The 23,937-nt window shown below is 49.3% G+C and overlaps 1 protein-coding gene across 5 annotated transcripts in view; it reads left to right on the forward strand.

Moving 5' to 3' along the window:
- RhoBTB (Rho-related BTB domain containing) overlaps positions 1-23,937 on the forward strand; it is a 451,872-nt gene that overhangs the window by 100,928 nt on the left and 327,007 nt on the right. For 4 of the 5 annotated variants that reach the window (XM_089578199.1, XM_089578195.1, XM_089578197.1 and 1 more), the window contains one exon: positions 9,284-9,328. The exons of the other annotated variant lie outside the window; for it this stretch is intronic. In XM_089578199.1, coding sequence (XP_089434325.1) covers positions 9,284-9,328 — 45 coding nt within the window. The remainder of the gene's footprint in view (positions 1-9,283; positions 9,329-23,937) is intronic. 5 annotated transcript variants of the gene reach the window in all.

The raw sequence follows: 23,937 nt of genomic DNA on the forward strand, positions 1-23,937 counted from the left end.
TTATTCTTCAAAGCTGCTGACTCCCCGCTTTATCACTTTAAGACGTGATCAGGTTTATCTCGATTGATCGCATCCAGGCGGAGCTGATTCTACGTTGTTCCAGAAAGTTGTGGGAACTTTGCAAGCATATCTCGAAAGTTCGCTATCAGCTTTAAATTGAGTGATGCTGAGAGTGGCGGGGATTCTGTTCGACGACCGCCGAGCACGCTTGTTCCATCAGTTCCATCAGTTCTTTGTGGGCGCCAGTCAGCCCGTAATAAAGAGCGTTTCGTTTGGAAACCATTTTCGCTCTCTTCCTGCATGCCGCCACCACTGCGTGACAATATCTCCACGGAATGGACTTTTTCTTTGGCCCCACTTTTGGTACCCTCCTCTCGGAGCTAGTGGCCGTTATTTCATGTAATGGTGACTGCAGTGATGGTGGAATTGATGAAAACAGTTCTTCAAGGGAAGAAGAAGCTTGCTGTGATAATGGCCTGCTGCCAGCCGGGCTGTCCGTGGCTCGGGAAACGATATTGGCCCATAGATGGTAGGGTGGTCCCCCTTTGAAGCGGCGGGGCGGTGGCAGTTGCCAACATGCTCGGCTTTTTTTTTGTTTGACTGTGTTGTAAATTGTTATTAAGATTCGCCATTTTCTGACCTAGCTTCAAAGAGTAGGGCACTGCCTCATGAGTTATCATAGAACGATTCCTTCCTGATTCAAGTGGTTAGGGACTGACACTGCTTAGGCACTGACATGGTTAGGGACTGACATTGACGTGGTTAGGGACTGACACTGCTCTTGCGCGAGCCAATCACCACTTGCCGGCGCCGGGTAAGCTTGGGGGCCAGCCTGGCCAAGGCCAGGCTCAGTCCTACAACGGTCAGGTGACCTTTTATACTTGTGATTACTGTAGAATGACAGCTGCGCATACGTGGAAAACATTCACAAACCCTCATTTGTATTTTATGTAATTTATACGCATGCGAAGAAAAAAAGAAAGGCCTCCAGTTGATTTTAATGGAGTGCTTGGCATTCTGCCGATATAGTTATCGGTGAAGTGAGAATAATAATATTAAAATCACGCTGTCATAAAGACCTTCTCAAAGAAATAGGCATGTGCAACAGACTGATAAAGCTACAGAAGCGCCGTACAGACCAAAAGAGTTCATACAAAACAAGCATGCTGAGCATACATCCACAGAACAAATAAGTTTCACAAGCTTATATACTCCAAATCTAAGACCCTCCTGTTGGAGACAGCGGCTCTTGCGCGTTAAGCAATATTCTTTCATTGAGTTATGATTATGTGATTACAGAAATGAGAAATGCAAATGAGCAGACTGAATTGCAGATATCTTGTTAGAACAGTAACACAGCTGGTGCAAAAAAAATGATCTTGAAAATCGCTCTCGGAGAAATAACATTATAATACACGGCATTTCGGAAGACCCGAACGAAACCGCTGACACATTGTTGACTAGCATCTCATCTGTATTTACTGGTAAGTTGAAGATTATCTGCCCCTCTATTGAGCACTTCCACAGGCTTCGTGCAGCTCGCAAAGGTTATACTCGTCCAGTTATTCTAAATCTTTCTAGCTTCACCGACAAAAGGGTGGTTTTTAAAAACGTCTCTAAACTCAAGGGCTCTGCGTTCTTCATTACAGAGGATTTTTCTGCAAGGGTCAGGTCCATTCGGAAAAAGATGTGGGACGTATCAGTGTCTTTTCGTGACAACGGTTCTGTCGTGAAGTTAAGTTCCGATAATGCCTTCATTGACAAGGTTCGTTACAATTGGGATGAAAGTTCTAATTCATTGTTAAAAGCGCATAATGAACCTCTTTATTCTGGGCCTGCGTCCTTGACTGCCGCATCATGGTCTCCCTGACTTAGCTCTGGCCGTCCTGATAAGCTTGTCTTCTTAAATATTAATGCTCGCAGCATTGCTAAAAAATTTCCAGATTTGCTTTCCCTTATCTCTGTTCACTCTCCCCATATTGTTGGCATAACAGAGACTTGGCTGCATAGTGGAATTTACGACTCCGAATTCACTCCACCAGGTTTTGTTGCCATGCGCTTAGACAGAAGTTGCTGTAGTGGTGGCGGTGTGACATTGCTTATCAGATCGGATTTGCGATTCTCAGTTTTACCTCCCCCCCCCCCCCCTGACACAGAATCCTTGTGGTGCAAAGTTTATCTAAACAATTATAGTATTCTAATCAGTGTTATTTATTGTCCACCTGGCTCTTCCGTTGACATCCTTCATGCTGTCGCAAATTTCATGAGGAAGATCAAGATTTATCTGCATGGGAGAGTTCAACACTCCTGGCATCCACTGGCCATCGTTGTCTGCATTTGGTCATGACATTGCAATTTGTAGAGAACTAATAAACATCTCCTTATTGTTAGGACTAACTCAGGTTGTATCTAATGCTACTAGGCTGAATTCCATTCTGGACTTAGTTTTTTAAACGCTACTTTGGCCCAAAATTCCTTCTCTTGCGAAGTAATTGATGGACTCTCAGACCACTAAGGCGTGTTAGTTTCACTCTCTTGTCCTATCTCCAAATCACCCTATTTGTTTACTACTTTTCCTGACTTCACTCGTGCTGACGACAGTTCCATTATTAATGTTTTAGCTGATCATTTCGATACGTTCTTTGCTTTCTCAGCATGCCAGGACCTAAATTTTCTTGCTAATTACTTTGAATGGCTTGTCAACGATTGTGCCCAACGCTCTGTTCCTATTAAAACTAAGAAAAGAAATACTAAAGTTCCTTGGATGACTCGAGACATTTTGCATGTATCTCGTCGGGTTCGTGGGCTAAGGCGTTCTAGAAGACGCATCGATCCCATAACCTTGGACAGATTTCAGAAGGCGAAAGAAGAACTTAATCTTAAGTTGCATATCGCCAAAGATATCTTTTTTCGTGTCCACCTGCGCGATCTGTTGAGATCTAACCCCCGAAAATTTTGGTCATCCCTCTTACCTCGCGATACTTCATCCACTTCGTTCAGATTAGATAATGACGTCATCAGTGAGCCGGCAGTAATATCAGATGCTTTCAACAAATATTTTCACTCAGTGTTCGTTCCCGATAACAATGTCATTCTGCCGTTCACCAATATAATTTTTTCTCTAGCAATCAGTGATGTTGTGGTAAACACTGATGGCATCCTAAATCTTGTATTAAACCTCTACGTTAAGAAATGTACCGGTCCAGATGGAATATACAATGCGTTCCTGGTTCGTTACTCCATGTGGTCATCGAAATACCTGTCCATCATATTCAATAAGTCCTTATCATCTGCTACTGTGCCTTCTTCATGGAAATTAGCCAAATTGCTCCCTCTTTATAAATCCGGCGATAGGCAGTGTTTGTCTAACTATTGACCGATTTCTTTGACATCACAGTCATGCAAAATGTTGGAACATGTCATTAATAAACACATCATGCTTTTTCTTGAATCCAATAATTTGCTATCTAACTTTCAGCATGGGTTTAGGCGCGGTTTTAATACGGTAACACAATTAACAGAATTCACTCATGATATATCACTTAGCCTCGATGTCGGCAACCAAATTGATGCCATTTTTATAGATTTCTCGAAAGCATTCGATACTGTTCTACATTCCAAACTACTTGCTAAACTAAATGCTGTACTAAACAATCCTCACTTGGTTGATTGGTTTTCTAGCTTTCGCTCATATCGTTCCCAGTTCGTATCTTGTAATTCTTCTCATTTCGCTGCTGTTGATGTGAAGTCAGGAGTGCCTCAAGGCTTGGACCGCTACTCTTTTTAATATATATCAATGACTTGCCACATAACATTTCTTCTAAGATTCGTCTTTACGCTGATGACTGTGTTTTATGCGAAGTAATTAATGGCCCTAATGATCATCGCCATCTCCAAGAGTCATTTGATAGGTTTTGTAGTTGGTGTAGCAACTGGCAAATGAGAATTAATTTCGATAAAACCGTCCTCATGTCTTTTTGTAACAAGTCTTCCGTTTCCCCTTTTTAATCACTCTTTCAATGGCCGTTGATATGCTCGGGGATCGGTACCAGGGTCTTCACCGCATTAGGACGAAGCAGCAGACTACGAAGGGAAGCCTTAGGGAGGAATAGCAAGCTTGAAGGTTTATTTTACATATTTACAAAACAGCAAGTAGACCAAAGTCAGAAAATGGGGGAGAATGCTCTGGCACCCCACAGATTGCTCCTTAAATGCAGTTCACATTCCCCAGGCACCCAGCTAGGGAATCTGATCTCTGGTTGAGCGTCCAATGGGCCGCTAGCGTCTTCTTAGGCTCCGCCCTCCCCACGTGATCGCGCACACCGCGCGCGCGCGCGCGCGCGCGCGCGCGCGCGCGCGCGCACACACACACACACACACACACACACACACACACACACACACACACACACACACACACACACACACACACACACACACACACACACACACACACACACACACACACACACACACACACACACACACACACACACACACACACACACACACACACACACACACACACACACACACACACACACACACACACACACACACACACACACACACACACACACACACACACACACACACACACACACACACACACACACACACACACACACACACACACACACACACACACACACACACACACACACACACACACACACACACACACACACACACACACACACACACACACACACACACACACACACACACACACACACACACACACACACACACACACACACACACACACACACACACACACACACACACACACACACACACACACACACACACACACACACACACACACACACACACACACACACACACACACACACACACACACACACACACACACACACACACACACACACACACACACACACACACACACACACACACACACACACACACACACACACTGGCAAGGAGGAGCTTGGCGTCTCTCAGTTGTGAACTGTTTGGTTTGCCGCGGGCCGACCAGGCCCAAAGGTCGTTAGCTGCTGTGTGATAATCGATGGAGACGCGAGTGCTGACGGCTCACACCGGTGACCTCTTCAGGGACAAATCAGCCGTGTCGCCCGTCCGCTTTGTCGGCTCCTCAGGGCGCACGCGGGCAATGAGTTGGCGGCGCCGTCGCCGCCACTGGGTCTCTTCCGTCGGTCCACGGGCAGTCCGGGAGAAACACCGCACTCAGCCTTCCCGGCGAAGGGGATTAGACGCCTTTGTGTACGCCGACGCCGTCGCCAGTAGCTGCCCCACGCAGTGTCTCTTTCGTCTCCCCCGAGCAGCAGCGCTTCGGCCGCAGTGGCCTGATGGCGCCTGACTGGCTCGCCTGTTTCCGCTGCCAGTCCCCAGGAGCGCAGTTTGGCACCAGAGCCGCATTCAGCATCACCGGCGAAGGGGATTAGAGCCTTTGTTCACGCTGACGCTGTCGCCAGAAGCCGCCCCCAGGCCAGCGTTTCCTTGCGTCTTCTCTTAAAAACAGCGCCTTTGATCCGCGTAGCCCGATGGCGCCAGCCCGGCTCGCCCGTTCTCCGCTGGCTGGGCCTCCGATCACAACACCGTGTGGTAGATAGGGTTCCTGAGTATAAATATCTTGGTGTCATATTCACGCATAACATGTCATGGTCTAATCACATTGATTACGTATGTAATAAAGCACTAAAAAACTAGGTTATCTGCGACGCACGCTACCCAATTCACCAAAAGACACAAAGCTACTGTTGTATAAAACTTTAATTCGCCCTGTTCTTGATTACGCAGGTCCGCCCGTCGCCACACTGAATCACTAAAATTCTTACATTGTATCGTCAATTCCTCGGTAAGGCTCTCAGATAACCACTACATTAACTTTGCACCGTTATCATCTACAAGAAGTCATCACGAGCTAAATTTGATACCGTATTTTGCACGTACTAATTTGTTCAAATTCAGTTTTTTTCCCGTTCAATGGAAGCCTGGAATTCTCTGCCTGGGTCCATTCGTTCATGTCCAGTTCAAAGTTTTATAACCGCCATCGAAGACGCATAATAGCTGAATATTCCTACCGGGTCGTTAACAGTTCATTTCTTGTTTGATACTTTTTTGTGTGATTTGAACTTTATTGTAGTGCTCACTTTGTACATTTTGTTGTATTTTGTTACCTTTGTTGCGTATTTTGCATTTTGTGTTTCTACCCACTCCTGCCACAGCGCATAGAATTGCGCTGCAGTAAGTGTAAATAAATAAATAAATAAAATAAAAACTTCAGTAGTCCACTCTGCTATCTTTGTCACGAAGATTATGCAAGCTTAATGAGACGCGATTTTTTCAGGCACACGACCGTGTGGCGTGCGTGTGTCATGAAGATCACAGTTGTAAATGTTGTGCGGGTTGTTACACATAGGATCAAGATAATGTTTAGACCTGTGGCGGTGCCTACTTCTCTGCGTCTCACAATTTAACCGTTGTTGTTGGTGGCCTTTCTTTACGTGCCTACTCGTCAGCGGGCAACATATCCAGGCGTTTGACAGTGGTTGGTTGTCTGCCGTTGGCCAACATCATTGGCCAACATGGCAGTTGGCCAGCCGTTGCCCGATGCTGGCCCGAATTTACCAAACATCGGCCATTAACCAATTTCTCTTGGGGCAGAGTAAGCTGCTAATATTTTTTTTACAAGAACCTAATCAGTTCATTGTTTCGTGTTTTAAAGAGTAACATGCGACCCTACTAAAGGAAATCATTGTCTTTTGACTCCAGTTGTAAGCTCCATTTGCAATGTGCAGTTGCACCTCCCAGTTGGAATGGCCGAGCCAACTGAAAGTGCCAGTTGGAATTTCCAAATTAGACGTTCCAGAATTGGACCTCGCAATTTGATTATTCAGTTGGAACCGTAAAGCAAGTTGGGGTGTCGAACTGGAACAAAACCATTTTGGCTACCCAATTGGATTCATGAGTTTGATTGACTTCCCAGTTGGACCCAGGGTTTTTTTTTTTTTTACCTAGGATATGAATGGCACAGCACACGCTGAAGCATACACGGACAAGGTCAAGAAACTAAATATCGTTTTTGTGGGTATATGTATGGCGTGCGGAAATGAAAGGCGGAATGCACACGCAATAAGCAGACAATGCGACAATGTAGGAGGTATGTCATTTCGTGCTACGTCAGAGTGTTGGATATGTCCGTACTTGGCCCATCAGTCAGAATAGTGGACCATTGGAATACCCTTTGCTGAGACGTCACAGTGAATGCTCGCATGCCAGTGTAGAGGATGAGGAGGTTTTATGACCGATTTTTGCGGCTGCGGAGGCTATCATCGGCATATTAAACCCTGTTTAAATGCAGAGAGACGAGTGTCGACGTGGAAGCAAAAAGCGGCATCTCCTTCGCTTTCCTCCTTTGTTATCAGTCCAGTGTTTTTACACTTGTCGTTTCTCCTATGCTTGGCAGCGACACCTTTCAACGTCGACTGATTGAGAGGTTTTGAGAGGTATTTCTGAGGCTATCTGCTTACTCTCAGAAGAAAAAAAAATTGCCTTGTCTGCACTAGCCCCGTTTTGGGCCCTGTCTTGTCTGAGTACAAGTGTGCAGTGTTTCAAAAAACTTGTCTACATTTAGCTGGAACACCTGGTATATTTTTCAGCGTACATTGTAGTAATAATTTATGAATATTATAATGTAGCAATAATCTTATATAATCGTTACTCTACACTACTTTCTGTGTTGTATGCGTGCAGGAATGTGGACGTTAGGTGTAAGCGCTTAATAATGTCAAGGGGTTTAAACTGTCCCGTATTGGGCCGCCGCGGTGGCTCAGTGGCTATGGCGCTCGGCTGCTGACCCGAAAGACGTGGGTTCTATCCCGGCCGCGGCGGTCGAATTTCGATGGAGGCGAAATTCTAGGGGCCCGTGTACTGTGCGATGTCAGTGCACGTTAAAGAACCCCAGGGGGTCGAAATTTCCGGAGCCCTTAACGACGGCGTCCCTCATAGCCTGAGTTGCTTTGGGACGTTAAACCCTAACAAATCAAACTTTCGCTTATGCATTAAGTAGTCGACCGTTTTTTTGTACTGCAATAATTCGCACCAGCGGGATATTTCGGACTTGATTCATAAACTGTTACGCATCTCATAGGAACGTGTACATAATCATGATTGTTGTTCGAACTCTGTGAAGCCTAAAAGTTTGATTTTTTTTACTAAAATAATTGCCAACAAAACTGTGGAGATGTCTTTCTGCCGAAAATTCGTTTTTCCGGTCTAATATAGACGCAGGCGTGCATCGCTTTCGCAGTTCTTCACCACTTTGGAAGGCGCCATTTTGGCTTTGAACGGACTGGCTTGCATAGGCTTGGCTTCATTGTTGTCACTCGAGGTAATGGCACGCGGTTCGTGGTGGCCCGCAGAGAGGAGCCGTGAAAGGGGGGTTCCGTCTTTTGGTCATTGCCCATGCTTCGTGTGCGCCTCGTGCATTCAGTGATTTTAGGCACGTGACGTGAGGTTGTGTGGGCATGATGAAATAATCACCCTGGCCCAGATACAGTCTAATATATTATTGCTTGCGAACGCAAAGTTTGGAATGGCGAAGTTGGCGATTTTTAAAGCTGGGTTTTCGCAAAAAGGTGATCTTTTTTTTAAGTTGGCGGATTTTTCGGACTGTTCGATAATTCATATCGTTATCTTGTTCCCACCAAGTCTGAAAAATCAGCCGGCTAGTGTTCTTGAGGTTACTTTGCATGTGACCACTGCTGGTTATAACAGTTGTTGGATTGTGCCTGCCATAATAAGCCTAATTATGTCTAGCCTGAGCTTAAACTGAGGAAGCTCTAGACCTGTTTCTGAGATTGTTAAAAGTGGTGAGACCTGAATTTACCTGTTAGGTTTGAGGAGTCACTACGCAGCAAGGGTTTCTGTTGAGATCATCAACAAAAGTGAAGCAGCTGTATGTAGAAAAATATGACGCGAGCGACTTTTTTGGCATAATTGGACATGCCGCAACTGTTCTTTAGAAAGTACCCACTGGTGCATAGGAGTATGCCCCAATGAAAGTTTTGGAAGTAAGCCGGAAGAGCAGTGAGCAAGGTCAGGACTGCGAGAAAGCATGTTCCATTATGGGAGAGGGTGCACACGCACAGCCAACAACATTGCCACAGAGGTTGTTCTGAGTGATTTTTATGTTGTGATTATTGCTTGCGGTACAAGACGTGTTCGCCCTGAAGAAGCTGTTGAGCCAATTGCAGCCCTTGTGATGTGCTGACTGTGGCGCTTTGTGCTTTTGCAGGGGGCACCATCCCTGCGTGTCGTGCAGGTTTCCCGAGTTTGGAAGGTACACATCCCCTCCTTGCTCTTAGCTTCCCTTGTACCAACCCATTCAGTCTGGGGAGGGCTGCTTGCTCTCACTTGCTTGGGAAAGTATGGACACGGCTGATCAGCCGGCCCGTCATGGTGGGCACGCACTTTATAACCCGAGGCTGCTATTAGCAGAGGTGTGGGCTATTGTGGCTAATCCCTCAAAAGCTTTAAAAACTTGCATTTATTTAGGGGTGTGCGGATATTCGAAATTTCAAATGCGAATCGAATATGTGTGGTATTCGGTTTATATTCGTATCCGAAGAATTGAGATAGGAAAATTCCAGAATAATGGAAAATTTTCCGATATTCGCCAGCGAGATCATGATAAACTCGAGCATGGCGAAACCGCAATATTGGCAAATTACCTCTTCTTCGGCTTCGCCTCGTTCTCACATGTGATGGACACCCTTTGCCGATCCCAAGCATGAAGGTGTCACAGTGAGCGCGTAGGCGCTTCCTTTTTAAAGGCCTTCCCCCTCGCTTATATTCTTCCACCGCTTTTCTGTGTTTGTGCGCTGCCGCACAAGGCTTCACCACTTTTTCGGATTTAGGCATTTTATAAATCGGTCTTCGGATAATGCGGGCATTTCTTCAGGCCCCTTAAGGTTTTACTACCCATCACGTTGTTTTTAGTTGTCAGTCATATATCATTTCACGGATTCAATTTTGCACGACCATATTACAGGTTGCAAATACTGTTGTACTGTCTAATCAAATGGTATACGTTTCTGTGAACATTATTCTTTCTTTTTATATGGTGCCGAGTTAGTTTAGTTTTTATTTCAGTTGCAAAGGCCATAGACTAATTTGAAGAACAAAAAATAAAGGCAAAAAATTGCGTTTTTATCATTTTTTGAATTTTTTTTCATACTGAATAGATATTTTATTCGATATTCCAAGTCATTTTTTCTTTATATTCGTATTCGATTCGTGTTGGAAAATTTCAGTATTCGCACACCCCTGCATTTTATGCTTAGTGTAATTTCATTGTTAATTATTTTTCCCCTAGGTTATGCGAGTTGTTTTGAAACAAGGTGGTATTCAGTGGGGAAGCATGCAATAGTTGGGGGAGACATCTCCTTGTCTGGAATTGATAAGTGATGAAAACAGGCAAACTGTAGCAGTGCACTTCTGTTTGTGCACAAGCGTGGAGGCTGACGAAGCTTCAGATTGGGCCCACGGCGGCGTGTTGGTATCACAGGTTGAGAGGCCATTGATCTACGGTAGGCCTATGCTGATGATAGGCGAATATGATTGTCGGCTTCACAACAGCTGACATGACAATACACATGAAAAAAAAAAAGATTTTAGTGACCGATGGCCGGAGTTGGGAAATGCAGCGCTGCGATGCCATGAAAACACTGACAGCAAGGTTGGCCGGGCCGTTACCACTTTTTGGAGGGATGTTGTGGGAAGGGTAGGGGAGTGGGACAGTGATCGCATGAAAAGTCGCATGAAAAAAGCAAAGGTATCGGTCATCTTTAAACGCGGAAAAGAAAACGACGCGGCTAACTACAGGCCGGTATCTATATTACCCGTGTTTTCAAAGGGCCTAGAAAAAATAATATTGGTGCGCATAGAAAACTTTTTCTCCAGACAACATGGTTTCCGTCGAGGCAAATCAACCGAAACAGCGCTACTAACAATGAAAGAGCTCATCATCAAAAATATTGAATGCAAGACGCTTACGCTTGGTATTTTTATAGATTACAGCAAGGCCTTTGACTTTCTAAACCACAAAATTCTGTTGAAAAAACTTAGTGCTTACGGTGTCCGCGGTGTATCTTTGGTGTTTAACTCTTACCTGAGTGATCGAATGCAATGTGTTAGTATTGGGGGCCATACCTAATCGTTTAAGAGCATTTCATCTGGTGTGCCACAAGGCAGTCTTTTGGGGCCATTTCTTTTCAATGTATATGTCAATGACATTGTTCAACCCACTTCAGATGCTTGTTATGTTCTTTACGCTGACGATACCAGCGTGTTTGTTTCTGGTCATGACATACAAGAGGTGATTGCTAAAGCAGAAACTGAGATGACAAAGATAATCAACTGGTCCAATGCCAATGGTCTTAAGATTAACGCGAAAAAATCGAAAGCCATAATTTTTAAACCGAGTGACAAACAGGCTATAATGCACCATCTTTTAACACTCGGTACTGCTACTATTGAAGTTGTCAACCAACATAGGATTTTAGGAGTGACATTCTGGTCTGATATGAAATGGACACACCATATCGATTTCTTGCGCAAATCACTATCATCGGCTGCGGGAGCACTTGCCATATGCCGACATTATCTCCCGGAAAAAATAAAGGTTCACATTTACCACGCATTATTCACGTCACATTTAAACTATTGCTCGCTTGTTTGGGGAACAACAACGATTAGTAACATTAACGCAATTTTCCTTCTACAGAAAAAAACTCTTCGTAATATTGCTAATGTATCGTACCACCACCCGACAGAAGAATTGTTTGTGAGGTATAAAATAATAAAAGAAAAACATTATCTAGAATTTCGCTTACTGCACACTTTCTTTTACGCAAATAATGCCCTTCAAACGTTTTCAAAGAACACCGCAAGTTTACGTAAACAAAAAAGCGATGGTCGTACTCGCAGTTGTGACAGACGGTTTGTACCACACCGCCGTACCGATTATCTCTGTCAGTTCCCTACAGTACCTGCTTCCATTTCTTCTGAACGATTAAGAAAAGAAGGATGTATATTTCGAGACCTACAGTAAAAAACAACTGCGACAGTATTTTGTAACTCACTAAACAACCTGTGTACAATAATCATGCTAACTTTGTATTGTATGTCAATTCCGCTATGTTTTCTGATGTTCAGGAAGAATTGAGGCCGAACGCCGATCACCTTTAATTCTCATTAACAACGATTGTTTTGTTAATAATTGTACTGTATAGTTGTTCGAATGATTGTTTGAAGATGTGTACTCACACTGTAATTTAGTTTGTAACCACTGCTGCCTTGTATGGGCCCCCAGGCACCTTTCAATCTGTCGTAGAACAGCTTTTACGCCTGGGGGCCTTCAACCTCGAGTTGAGCCGCCGCGGTGGCTGAGCGGTTATGGTGCTCGGCTGCTGGCCCAAAAGACGCGGGTTCGATCCCGGCCGCGGCGGCTAGAATTTCTTTGGAGGAGAAATTCTAGAGGCCCGTGTACTGTGCGATGTCAGTGCACGTTAAAGAACCCCAGGTGGTCGAAATTTCCGGAGCCCTCCACTACGGCGTCTCTCATAGCCTTAGTCGCTTTGGGACGTTAAACCCCATAAATCAAATCAAATCAAATCAACCTCGAGTTGAAAATAAATTAATTGAATTGAATTGATTAACAGCTAGGAGAATAGTTGGATGGTCAGGCAGCCTTCTTGAAACACCATCAGCTCGTGTGTAAGGTAGTGCGTTACTTTGCTGCGGCCGATATTTCCCTTGTGTCAGAGTGTCTTGCACTCACACCTGGCAACAAGCAGGAAGGTGTGCAGTGCCACATGGGGGGTGCAGTGCACAGCTGTGCTCACGGGAGCCTTGCCGGCCTCTTTTGTGCGCAGTGAGCACGAACGGATGGCACAGATCGATCTTGATCACTGGAAATTCCAGAGGAACCAATACTTCTTCCCAGCTCTGCTCAACAGACCAGACCCCACTTTTTCATGATACGTTTTCTAGGGTGCGACAAGTTTCTCACAAGCTAATTCCATACTTTAAGTCGTACTTTCTGCTGTGTATCCTTAGATGAAAAGGCTACCTAAGCACAGCAGTCATATTGCTCGCATAGGTTGTCTTGATCCCTCTTTGGTTTCTTAAATACATGAATTTTATTGGATAGTGCCTTCTTAATTGGCCTTCTGACTATAATGAAACATAATGACCTGAATACTGCAGCTCCATTCTGGAGTGCAAATCCCTAGCAGTTTTCAGGACCAGTGTTATTCCTACATTCTACTCTTTCTCCAGTAAGGGCAGTGATTCTAAAGTACAGCTCAACTGATAACGACAGAGTGAAACGGGCCATTGAGTACTACAGTCAAGCCCGATTGTATCGAAGTCAGTTAGATTGAATTGTCCTTTCTATCGAATAATTTCTGAGCACCCCAAAGCTGCAGAGTGATTATATCGCAAAATGCACGGCTATATCGTACAAAAATGAGCTGTCGCTTTCCCACAGCACATGTCCGGAGGTTAGCTTTTCTGCTTAGACCTATGGGCGCTGTTGCTGTTGGTGCTTCGTAGCACTTCCATACCAATGGCGACACGGGTTTTTCATGACATAGCCAACTAGAATATGCATTTTTGGAGCGTTGCGCCAGTTGTGCCTGCATAGTTGGCATGCACAGTGCGTTGTGCTGCATTTCGTAAGGTTTTCCTTGTCTCTGTGTGCGCGCGAGGTCAGTGGCAGAACCTCCCCTTTTCCGTGAAATGGGAAAATATATATCAACCTAGTTGTCGTGAGAACAGCAGCGCGGTCGGAACACGGGCAAGATTGACACAAACACAGGCGCTGACTGACAACATGGTTTATTACCTTGAACTGGCTTATATAGGCCCAGTACCGTGACAGCACAGGAAAACAACAACTCACTTCGCGTGGCACAATTATCTCGTTAGTCCATAACCTTGCCTCCAGTCAATGCCGTGCTCATGGGCGCTTAGAAAGATCAACTATTTTTTGCTAAGGTGTGCGGATGGATTGCTGACATATTTATCAGAGAATCTTGATAGAAAATGTGGAACCAACAAGCCAGCCACTATATATTAAGCAAGCGAGTTGAGAAGAAATCCGCAGTTGCCACAACGTACAAAATTATGAGAAACGCGCTGAGCACCATTTTGAAGAACAAGGCTGACGTTCGGGCTAAAGCGAAGAACTGACCCGACGGAAAAGCAAGTCTGCAACGCTTGCAGAACGGGCTTTTGGCCAATTGGATGAAATTTTGGAACGACGACCTAGTGGACCAAGATTACAACGTCTGCCTCATCGTAGACGACGGCTGTGCCCACCGCTGCAGTGCTAGCTTCAGCAACATTGCACTACGCTATGTCAGCGATTCAACCATTGGACTAGGGAATAATCCGTGCGTTGAAGGTCAGTTACATCTGATTTAACGGCTCCTGTAGAACCTGAGGACTGGAAATCGACCTCTTAGGCGTCTTGTCTATGTTATGGGGGTTATTGTAGATAGGATAACTTTATTTGGCTCTAGCACAAGTGTTTTTTATGCGGTCAGATGAGTCCATCCGCAACGGTCGGTTGCCCCTATTCCAGGGCTCCGCTCGATGCTGCCGTCAGCTGAGCTCGCCGTATCAAACCGATCTGGTTATCGCGGCAGTCGCTGGAGAGCAGACCCTCCCATTGCTCCATACTTGGGTTTTGTATAACTGGGACGACGTCGACTTTTTGACATGCTCATGTTATGTGATACGTGTAGGTTTTTCATGGCACCACGGACAATTGTGTAGCAACGCTCCGAGGGCTAGAAACAGTAGTCGCTTTCTAGCACCAGCGTTCCAGCCCTAGCAGTCAGAGCTGTGACCCCAACCCGCAGTGCGGAAAGTCGCCACCACGGCGGGTTCGGGCCAGAGGGGACAAACACGAGTATTCAAACTCGGATGAGCGTTTATTGCTCCCGAGCAATACAGAACAGCAGCAACAATACAACCGCCATAACGACGCAGTGTTCTGCTCGCGTACGGGGGTGAACAGTACAAAAGGAAAAAACGCAACCAAAATAGTGGGAGGAGGAAGGTTCCGCTCACCTAGCGTGGCTCCTCGCTCACGGCCCGCGGCGTCAAGTCTGTGGGGGTTATTCTTGTAACAACGCTCAAAGGGCCAGAAGCACTTGTCGCTTTCTAGCACCAGCGTGCCAGCCCTAGCAGTCATAGCTGTGACCCCCATCCCGCGGTGCGTTCGGGATGGGGGTCGGGGGGGCGTTCGGCGGGTTCGGGCCAGAGGGGACAAACACGAGTATTCTACTCGGATATCCCCACATCACCCCTCCTGAAAACTGCCCTACCGCGTTCACAAAAAGGGTGTACCGAGTGGGGCCGGCGGAACGCCGTTTCACATTAAAACCAATTAAGAAAAGATTCAGCTCACAGCCACTGACGCCGTCCTAGAAGGCCGTGGATGCCAGGGCAGGAAGACAATGTAGACGACCGCCATGGGCGACCCTGGAGCCAAGTATTCAAGGGGATCGATGACCGCAAGTCCCGCTCGAGTCGGCCATTGGCAGCTTGGCCGTGAGGAGCGGGCGGCAGGCAGGCTCAGGGCTATTACGCACCGTGTTGTCCCGTTGCATAGGGTTCAGCAGGCCTCCACTCAGCTGGGTGAACCGCTAGCTCTTGGCTCGCCCTCTTTTCCTCTCGATGGGGGTGGCAAAGGAGCGCCGTCCCATTTTCCCTCTGCCGCGGAGGACTTGCGAGGCGGTCCCAGCGGGGCACCAAGGTTCTCTTGTGGGCGAAGCCGCTGCCGCGGAGACAGGGGTACTCCAAGGCGGCTTCTCTGCTGCAGTTTTCGCCATGGTAGACACAGGCCCCGGTTTCCCCGAATTTTCGCTCGCTCGCCTCGCGGCCGACCGGAAGCTGTTTTTCGGCGTGGTTGCTTAGTAGTGACAGCGGGCTCTTGGTTCTGGAATGCGGCCGCCCTCCAAACGGCCTTGGTTTGGACTTTCGAAGCATCAACGGTCGTCCCAGCGTCCGGCAGCTCTCCTCCGGGCTCGCTTCGAAGGCTGGCCTGCGGCTGCAAGGCTGTCTTTTCTATCTATTAACTTTCCCGATTTACATTTTTTTTTGAGCTAGTCTAACCCCGCTCGGTCTTTCCCGAAGAGAGAGCGTGTGCTTGCTCCGGAAGCCATGGTGCGTAATATGGAAGGGGTGTTGCGTCCATATTAAGCAGGAGAAATTACTCCCTGCGCGTCGGCTAGAGTCAGTTTAGTTCTGCCTTGGGCGCAAGTTGTAACGAGACGCTGGGCTCTGTTGTCGACCCTTGCCTCTCGGTGCGGCTGCCTGCTGGCGGGGGAGAGCGTTCTCCACGGGCCACTCGTTCCCTTTCTCAAAGTAGGGTTTGAGATCACAGACACGCACCGGTCCGCCGGTCGGTCTTAGCGTCAAGTCCGCCAGCCTGCAGACGAGAAAGGAGAGTTTTTCCCCCCCTCGATAGGGTCCCGTCCATTTCGGCGCCAGAGAAGCAGAGAACCGCTTTCTGGCGTCGCTCAGAACGTGACTGCGCCCCAACACCAGGTCACCCGGTTGGTAGTGAATTTCCTGGTGACAGCGGTCATACTGCGCTTTCTACTGTGCCCGAGCAGTGCTCAGATTCCGGCTGGCTTTCTCTAAATCCTCCGTCATCCTCGCTCGCAGCCCGGTCGCGCAGTCCGCGCGTGCCGACCAAGCAATCGGGGTGTTACTGCGAACCTGTAGAGTAAGTTCTACCGGGTTCGACAGCTCCCTGCCAAGGTTGAGAGCGGCAGCTGTGTACCCAGTCGAGCGGTTCACGGTCGACCTGAGAGCAAACCCAATCTCGGGGAGACAGGTGTCCAAGTCGCTGTGCTTCTCCGCAAATGCAACGAGCATGGGCTTGATGTTGGGGTTCACGCGTTCCGTGGGATTCGCCTGGGCCTGGTGCGTGGTTGTTCTCCTGTGCTTAATGGCAAGGGCCACACAGGAGTCCACGAAAAGTTTGTCAGTGAAGTACGACGCATTGTCCGTTATCAACTGCCCGGGGTAGCCGAATCGTGTGAACACCTCGACCGGCTTCCCCATGATTACGCGTGCCGTCAGCTTTCGAAGTAGGAAGAGTTCCACCCATTTGCTGAAATGGTCTATGACAACGAGCAGATATTGGTTTCCAGTCGGAATCCTGAGGTAAGGTCCCATGACGTCACAAGCCGCAATTTGCCAAGGACCCTGGCTATTTATCGGATGCATGAGCCCGGGTGGGCGTCCACCACGCGGCTTGACCCTTTGGCACACGTTGCACGAGCGGGCGTAGCGTGTCGCATCCCGCTTCTGCCAGGCCAGGTAGCGAGGCGCAGAACTTGAGGTCTTAGGACCACTCGCATGCCCTGCGATGCACGTGTCATGAAAGTACCGTAAACGTGCTCCTCTCAACGTGTGTGGAATCACCACCTTGGAAGGACTCGTGTGTACCCTTCTCGGAGGGGATATATCTCAGCAGGATGCCATCGGAGCCGAGCAGATAGGAATCCATCGCGCTCACAGCATTACCAGCTGTGTTAGAGCGCCCCGCACTAGCAACGATACCATTTGCCTCCATGTACGCCGCGGCCGCCCCGCCCGGCTCCCTGAGCCCGTCGAACACTTGAGCAAAATGGATCCTCCGGCTGTTTCTTCAACAGCTCCTTTCTGCTGAAAACGCCCACCACTGAACTGACGCCTTCCAAGTGGTTCACGCTTTCGGCCAGTGAAGGTGGGTGGTCCCTTCCCTCGAGGCGTTGGGTGAGCTTCGCAGCAGTCGAGCTGCTCTGGCTGGCGGGCGCGGCGGAGTGGGTACTGGTGTTACTTCCCAAGCCGTCAACGGGCGCGCGCGAAAGTGCGTACGCCACCACGTTGTTCTTGCCACTCGTGTGGCGCGCGGTAAAGTCGTAACGCTGGAAGAGTGGCGCTCACCGCGCTAGGCGTCCGCTCGGCTCGTCTATGCGCCTCAGCCACGTGAGTGCCATGTGGTCAGTCTCAGTCACGAAAGCGTCGAAGTTCCGCAGAGCGAAGATAACCGCGAGACATTCTTTTTCTGTCTTCTCTCTGCGGGAGCGGCTGGCGAACGCCACCGGTCTCAGGCTACATTCGTGCTCTTGAAGCAGAACTGCTCCTAAGGCCTGGTTGCAAGCATCCGTGTGTATGACAAATTCCCTCTTCGGGTCCTCAGCCCTGTGGTTTACGCGAGCGCGCAAGTGAGATGGCGTAATGCCGCCTCTTGCTCAGGTCCCCAATGCCACAATCTGGGATAAACGGACGATAAAAGTTCACCAGCCCCAGCAAGCGTCTCAGTTCGCCTATGTCTGCCTGCGACGGGAACTGCAAAATTGCCCGCAGCTTGTCTACGCACGGCAAAAGGCGTCCTTTGTCTAGCGTAAACCTCAACTGTGTTATTCGGGTCGCCGCTATCTGGGTCTTGGTCGGGTTCAGAGTGATTCCCGCTGACCTCAGCCTTTCCAGTACATCCCTGAAATGGCGTAAGTGCTCATCAAAGATTGCTGAATGCACCACAATGCATCCAAGTAAGGAACAGCGTGGTGCCACCTTGCATCGCCTAGGACACGGCCCATCTGACGCTGGTACGTAGCGGGCGCTCCGACCAGGCCGTACGACATTCGGGTAAACTAGAGAAGTCCCCTGTGACAAGTGAAGGCAGTCATTTCTCGGTCACTGGGAGTCATCTCCACCTGAAAGTATCCTCTGCTAGCATCGAGCGTAGTGAAGTACTTCGCTCCACCAACACTGGACACTATCGAGGGAATGCTCGGAAGTGGGTATGCGTCCTTCCGTGTCATCTCTTTCAGGCGTTGATAGTCCACACAAAGGCGGGTAGTTCCATTCTTTTTGGGCACCAGCACCACTGGAAACCCCCAGGGGCTATTTGAACGTTCCACAACGACTGTATCGAGAAGTTTGTCTTGAGCGTTATCGAGTGCTTTCCTCTTAGCCAAGTTGACTGGCCGAGGACTGCGCTTCCACGGAACGGCGCCGCCTGTCTCAATATTGTGCCTAACCAGCGTAGTGCACCCAGGCCGCTCCGTGAATACGGCGTCGTACTCGTTTAGGAGCAGAGACAAATGCGCTTTTTCCTCCCCCGACAAGCTGTCTGAGTTGTCCAGCAGCGGGTGGGGAGGCCTGCATGCCGCCGCGGCACAGAGTGCAACCCCAGGGGGGACAGGGGGTCGCGCGTTCCCTTCTCCACTTTACCTCTCGCCGCTGTCGACAGGCCGGTAGGTCAGCCGGGCCGAGGCGTTTCGAGGGGCTTTTTCAGGCGATCTTTGCGTACGTCTGCGCGCGTAGCATCGGAAAGCGAATGTGCTTTGGACGCTTTTGGGGGTTGAACGAAAGGTTTCAGGGTGCCACATGCTCGCTCCCTATATCTTCCGTTGCAGACGTCAATAACAATGCCCGTCTTGGCGAGTAAGTCTCTACCAAGAATAATTTGAACCGATGGGCCGGGGAGGTGAGCGAAGCCCTGGCGCCTCACTCTTTTCTACCACCGCACCACAAGCTGTGCGCACCGCTCGCGTGCACGGTGTCGCTGACTAATCGGAACGTGAGGTCGCTCTCTCGCAGTCGCAGTCCGTTCCGGCGGAGATGCTCACATACCTCGTCGCCAAACAGTGATGCGCTCGCTCCTGTGTCTAGCAAAGTCACGAACTTACGTTGTGCCACTGTAAGCTCAATGAGCGGGACTGGCGTGTCGCTGAGTGGTACCAAACGACAAGCCAGCAGGGCTAGGAGTTCGTGTGTCTCACTGAGCACCGCTGTTGACGCCGCTGGCTGTGCAGCGTTGCTCACCGGCGGCTGCGTTCGTTTCCCGAAAGCGCGCGCTCTCGGTTCACGGGGCGTCTGCACTCCCGGGCATTGATTGCACCGGTAGCAGAGGGTACTCGGCCGTTGCCGGGCGGGGCAGTTGACGCCGCGCGCCGGTTGACCGTTCGTCCCTGCCGGGCGTACCGTCGCAGTTGCCCTTTGTTCTAGCGTCCTCGGGTTGGTATTTCGGTCCCGATTGTGCATACCTTGACCAGATGCAGCGTATGCTGCGCGCATAGTATACGTGTACGGGTCGAGAGCTCGGTCTGATAGTTCCCAACCGTTTCTCTGTTACTCAGTGCAAGCGTTCCGGCTCCCCGGGAACGAATGTTAAAAGTGCCTCCGTTCCAGGCGCATCGCGGAACAAGTGCCTCTGACGCTGGCGGTGGTGGCCGTTATGCGCGGGAGGCGAGTATGTCCGCCTGTATGTGCTTGGCTGCCGAGGCGACTTCGTCCAAGCCCCTGAACTGTACGCTTTGTAGGTAGCCTGCGAAGGTAGGATGAGCTTGTAGGGTGACACGCTCTACCTTCTCGCCGTTCAGAGCTGAGAGGTGTGCGATACGATAATGTTCGTCCATGGCCCTCACGTACTCAAGCAAGGATTTGTCTGGATGCTGAGTACGCAGCTCCAACTCGCGCCGCAGGCGACGCTCATTATCTGCGGGCAAGAACTCCTGGCGGAACCTCGCTCGGAACTCCTCTATTGTGCGTGACCAGTGGCCAGTGAGGTGGAACCAGCGGGCAGCCTGGTCGGTCAGTGAGACTGGCACGACACGTGCCAGAATGTCGCTATCGGTAAGCCCCGTCACCTGCTGGTCATCATGCGGTCCAGGTACTCGTTGGCACTGGCGAGATCATGATAGCCGCCGTAGCTGGGAAAGTCCACCCTTAGCCTCGGACTCGCCGCTGGAGCGGGTGCTTGTAGGGTGTTCTGCACGATACCCGTGAGGCTCTCTATGAGGAGCAAGACCCTGCGCAATACAGCCTCTTGAGGGTTGGCCTGGCCAGGAATTTCTGGCTGAGGGGCCCCGTGGCATCACCAAGGTTGCACAGGTCGCTCCGTGCTCTCCCTACCTGGCGGCATAGCGCTTGGCGAGAAGTGCCTAGCGTCGCCGCTCGTCTGAACGAGTGTGTCGCGTGAATCACCACTCGGCTCAAACATTATTAGATCGCTGGGGCTAGCGTCAGCCTCTGGCAATATACCTGCAGTAGTTGTTACTGCCGTGTCAAGATGTTGCTGCTGAGATGCCGTATTGGACAACCACAGCAGGGACTGGAAGTCAATCCCGCTCGCCGCCATGGCTAGCCTGTGTGTCGGCAGTCGGTCACACAGACACTCGGTTTGTCACTCCTCTGGCCCGACGTTCCGCGCTAAGAATATGGCGGTTACTCTTGTAATAACGCTCAAAGGGCTAGAAGCAGTTGTCGCTCTCTAGCGCCAGCGTGCCAGCCCTAGCAGTCAGAGCTGTGACCCCCAACCCGCGGTGCGGTAAGTCGCTACCATGGCGGGTTCGGGCCAGAGGGGACAAACACGAGTATTCTATTCGGATGAGCGTTTATTGCTCCCGCGCAATGCAAAATAGCAACAACAAAACAACTGCCGCAACAAGGGAGTCTTCCGCTCGTGTATGGGGATGAAAAGCACAAAAGACCCACCCTCGCAAACCTCCGGAGCGGTGCGAGCATAACATCGCGTGATAATTACGCGCGGCCGTTACTATGGGGCAGGGGATTCATGTGTATACCCACACCCTACATCGCTGAGTGAGTCGTGGAATGATGTCAGAAACGAAACTATACAGAACTGCTTCCGACATTCTGGTCTCTGCTTAGTCGGAGAAGACGGAGCCATCTGAGCTCGATGAAGCTGTCGCGGGTCTTGATGATTTATGGAACCAGTTGTCCAAATTTCCTTGTGCTGTTTGTGATGGGGCAGCCGCAGGGAACTTTGTCTCCGCAGGCAACGACGTTGAAGCTGCGAAAGACTTTGCGGACGAAGACATCATTGCCGACACCGCGGACATCCAGCAGGACACCACTGATGCGAACGAGGACTTGAGAGAACCTGTACCCACGTCCTTTGACGTGCGCTCAGCGCTATTACGGATCGATAGAAGGCTGCGTTCTCAGTTGTACGGTGTTCCTCAGTAACATTGAAAAATGTGTTCGCTCGGAGTCAGTAAAAATAAAGAAACAAAATATTCACGATTTTTCGCTCGGTAATATGCGTGCAGTAACTGGCTCTCATAAAAATGCATTTTTTCCCGTCTTAATGAGTTTGTGTGTTGTTAAATATACTGCTACTTTTATTTTAAATTACTCGTTATATCGAACTCGTAGGCGTATTTTTGTGAGTTCGATATATGCGGGTCGACTGTACGCGAATTTGCACTAGCATCATGGGCGTCCGGAGGGGGGGGCAAGGGGGGGCGGCTGCACCCCCCTGGAAAATCACTCACTCGAACCGTGAGTGATGGCCGCACGCCAGGGACGATGGTGCGCTCAGCCAAAAGGGTAAAAGCAGCCCCGCTTCCACGCTTTGGGTCACATATCTGCGAAATTCCGCGTCCGGGCGCGCGTCGTTCCGCCGTTTTCAAACCACGCCATCGTTAACTCTACTGAAGGGCGACCTGTTGCAGACATACAGCGGCACCAGCGAGCATGTGTTTCGAGCCGTCTTGAGATGGGTATCTGTTTCTATGATCTCTAGAGAGATAGCGACACGGAGGCAGACAGTGCACAGGGCATCTTGTTTTCGCCTTCGTTACGCCGGTCACCGATGAATCCTTCAGGAGGGAAGGACAAATCAGCCGTGTCCACCCCCGCTTTGTCCGACTGCTCAGGGGCAAGCGGGCGATCAGACGGCGCCACCGCCGCTCGCTGTCTCCTCCGATCCTCGGGAGAGCGCAGTTCGGTAGAAGCGCCGCTTTCAGAATCTTCGGCAAAGGGGATTAGCTGCTTTTGTTCACGGCGACGCAGTCTCCAGAGGCGCCCCACACCAGCGTTCCTTACGTCTTCTCCGAAAACCAGCGCCTTTGGTCAACGCAGCCCGATAGCGCCCGCCTGGCTCGCCTGTCCCCTCTGTCTGGGCCTCAAATCACAACAGCGCCCATGTACTGTGCGATGTCAGTGCATGGTAAACAGACCCAGGTGGTCGACATTATCCGGAACTCTGTACTATACTCCGTCCCTCATAGCCTGAGTCGTTTAGGGGCTCTGAACCCCATAAAAACACAAAAACAAATTTTACGACCGGAGTGGCGAGTGTCCCTTCCCCTCGGAAGTCGCGCGGCGTTCCTTTCACCCCCAGAGTGCGCATTCGGGGATATTGCGGCAAGTAAGCCCTTGCACGTGTGCGCGCCTCTGTGTTTGTGCTTCGGTGTTTTTAGTGGCCGGTTTGTCAACGAAGCTGAGAACAACCAAGACAGCGGACGAGAAAACGACGAGCGGCGAGCAGTGTGTGTGCGGTTGCCTGACTGTGCGGATGCGCGAGTAAGATGGAGCGAGGTGTATGAAGCTTCGAGAGTGCATTTATCTTGTAAATAAGTTTTAGTTGTATATATAGTCATCTTTTGTTTTCGACGTACGCGTTCAACCGTTTTTCCAATCAATATGTAGGATGAGTGTGCACCGAGAGCGTGTAATGAAGCACTGAAATGAATTTATCACCCGTGTAATTACGCAATTCGCCCAGAAAAATCCGAGGCGCCTACAGTTGCTGTTCAAGGAAGACTGACTGAGTGAGTGAGTGACTGTAGTTGCGTGTTTGTGAACATATTGTGCTGTGTGCTGGTCATCAATCCGGGTGAGTCGAGAACCCGTATGCAGCAAGACTGAGCACACTTCTCCACGAAGTGATAGTATCTTTTTGCATTTTTTTATTAGTTTTAATGGTTTCTTCGTTGATAAACTCCAATGTATCTCTCCTAGCTTTTTCTTTCATGTGTGTATTTTACTTATTTCTTATTTATATACAAATAAATAAGTTTATTCCGCAAATAGTGCATTTTTGCTACGAATATACCCCCCCTCCCT

The sequence above is a fragment of the Amblyomma mixtum genome, chromosome 3, assembly GCF_055824585.1.
Source record: "Amblyomma mixtum isolate Tamu chromosome 3, ASM5582458v1, whole genome shotgun sequence".
Lineage (NCBI taxonomy): Eukaryota > Metazoa > Arthropoda > Arachnida > Ixodida > Ixodidae > Amblyomma > Amblyomma mixtum.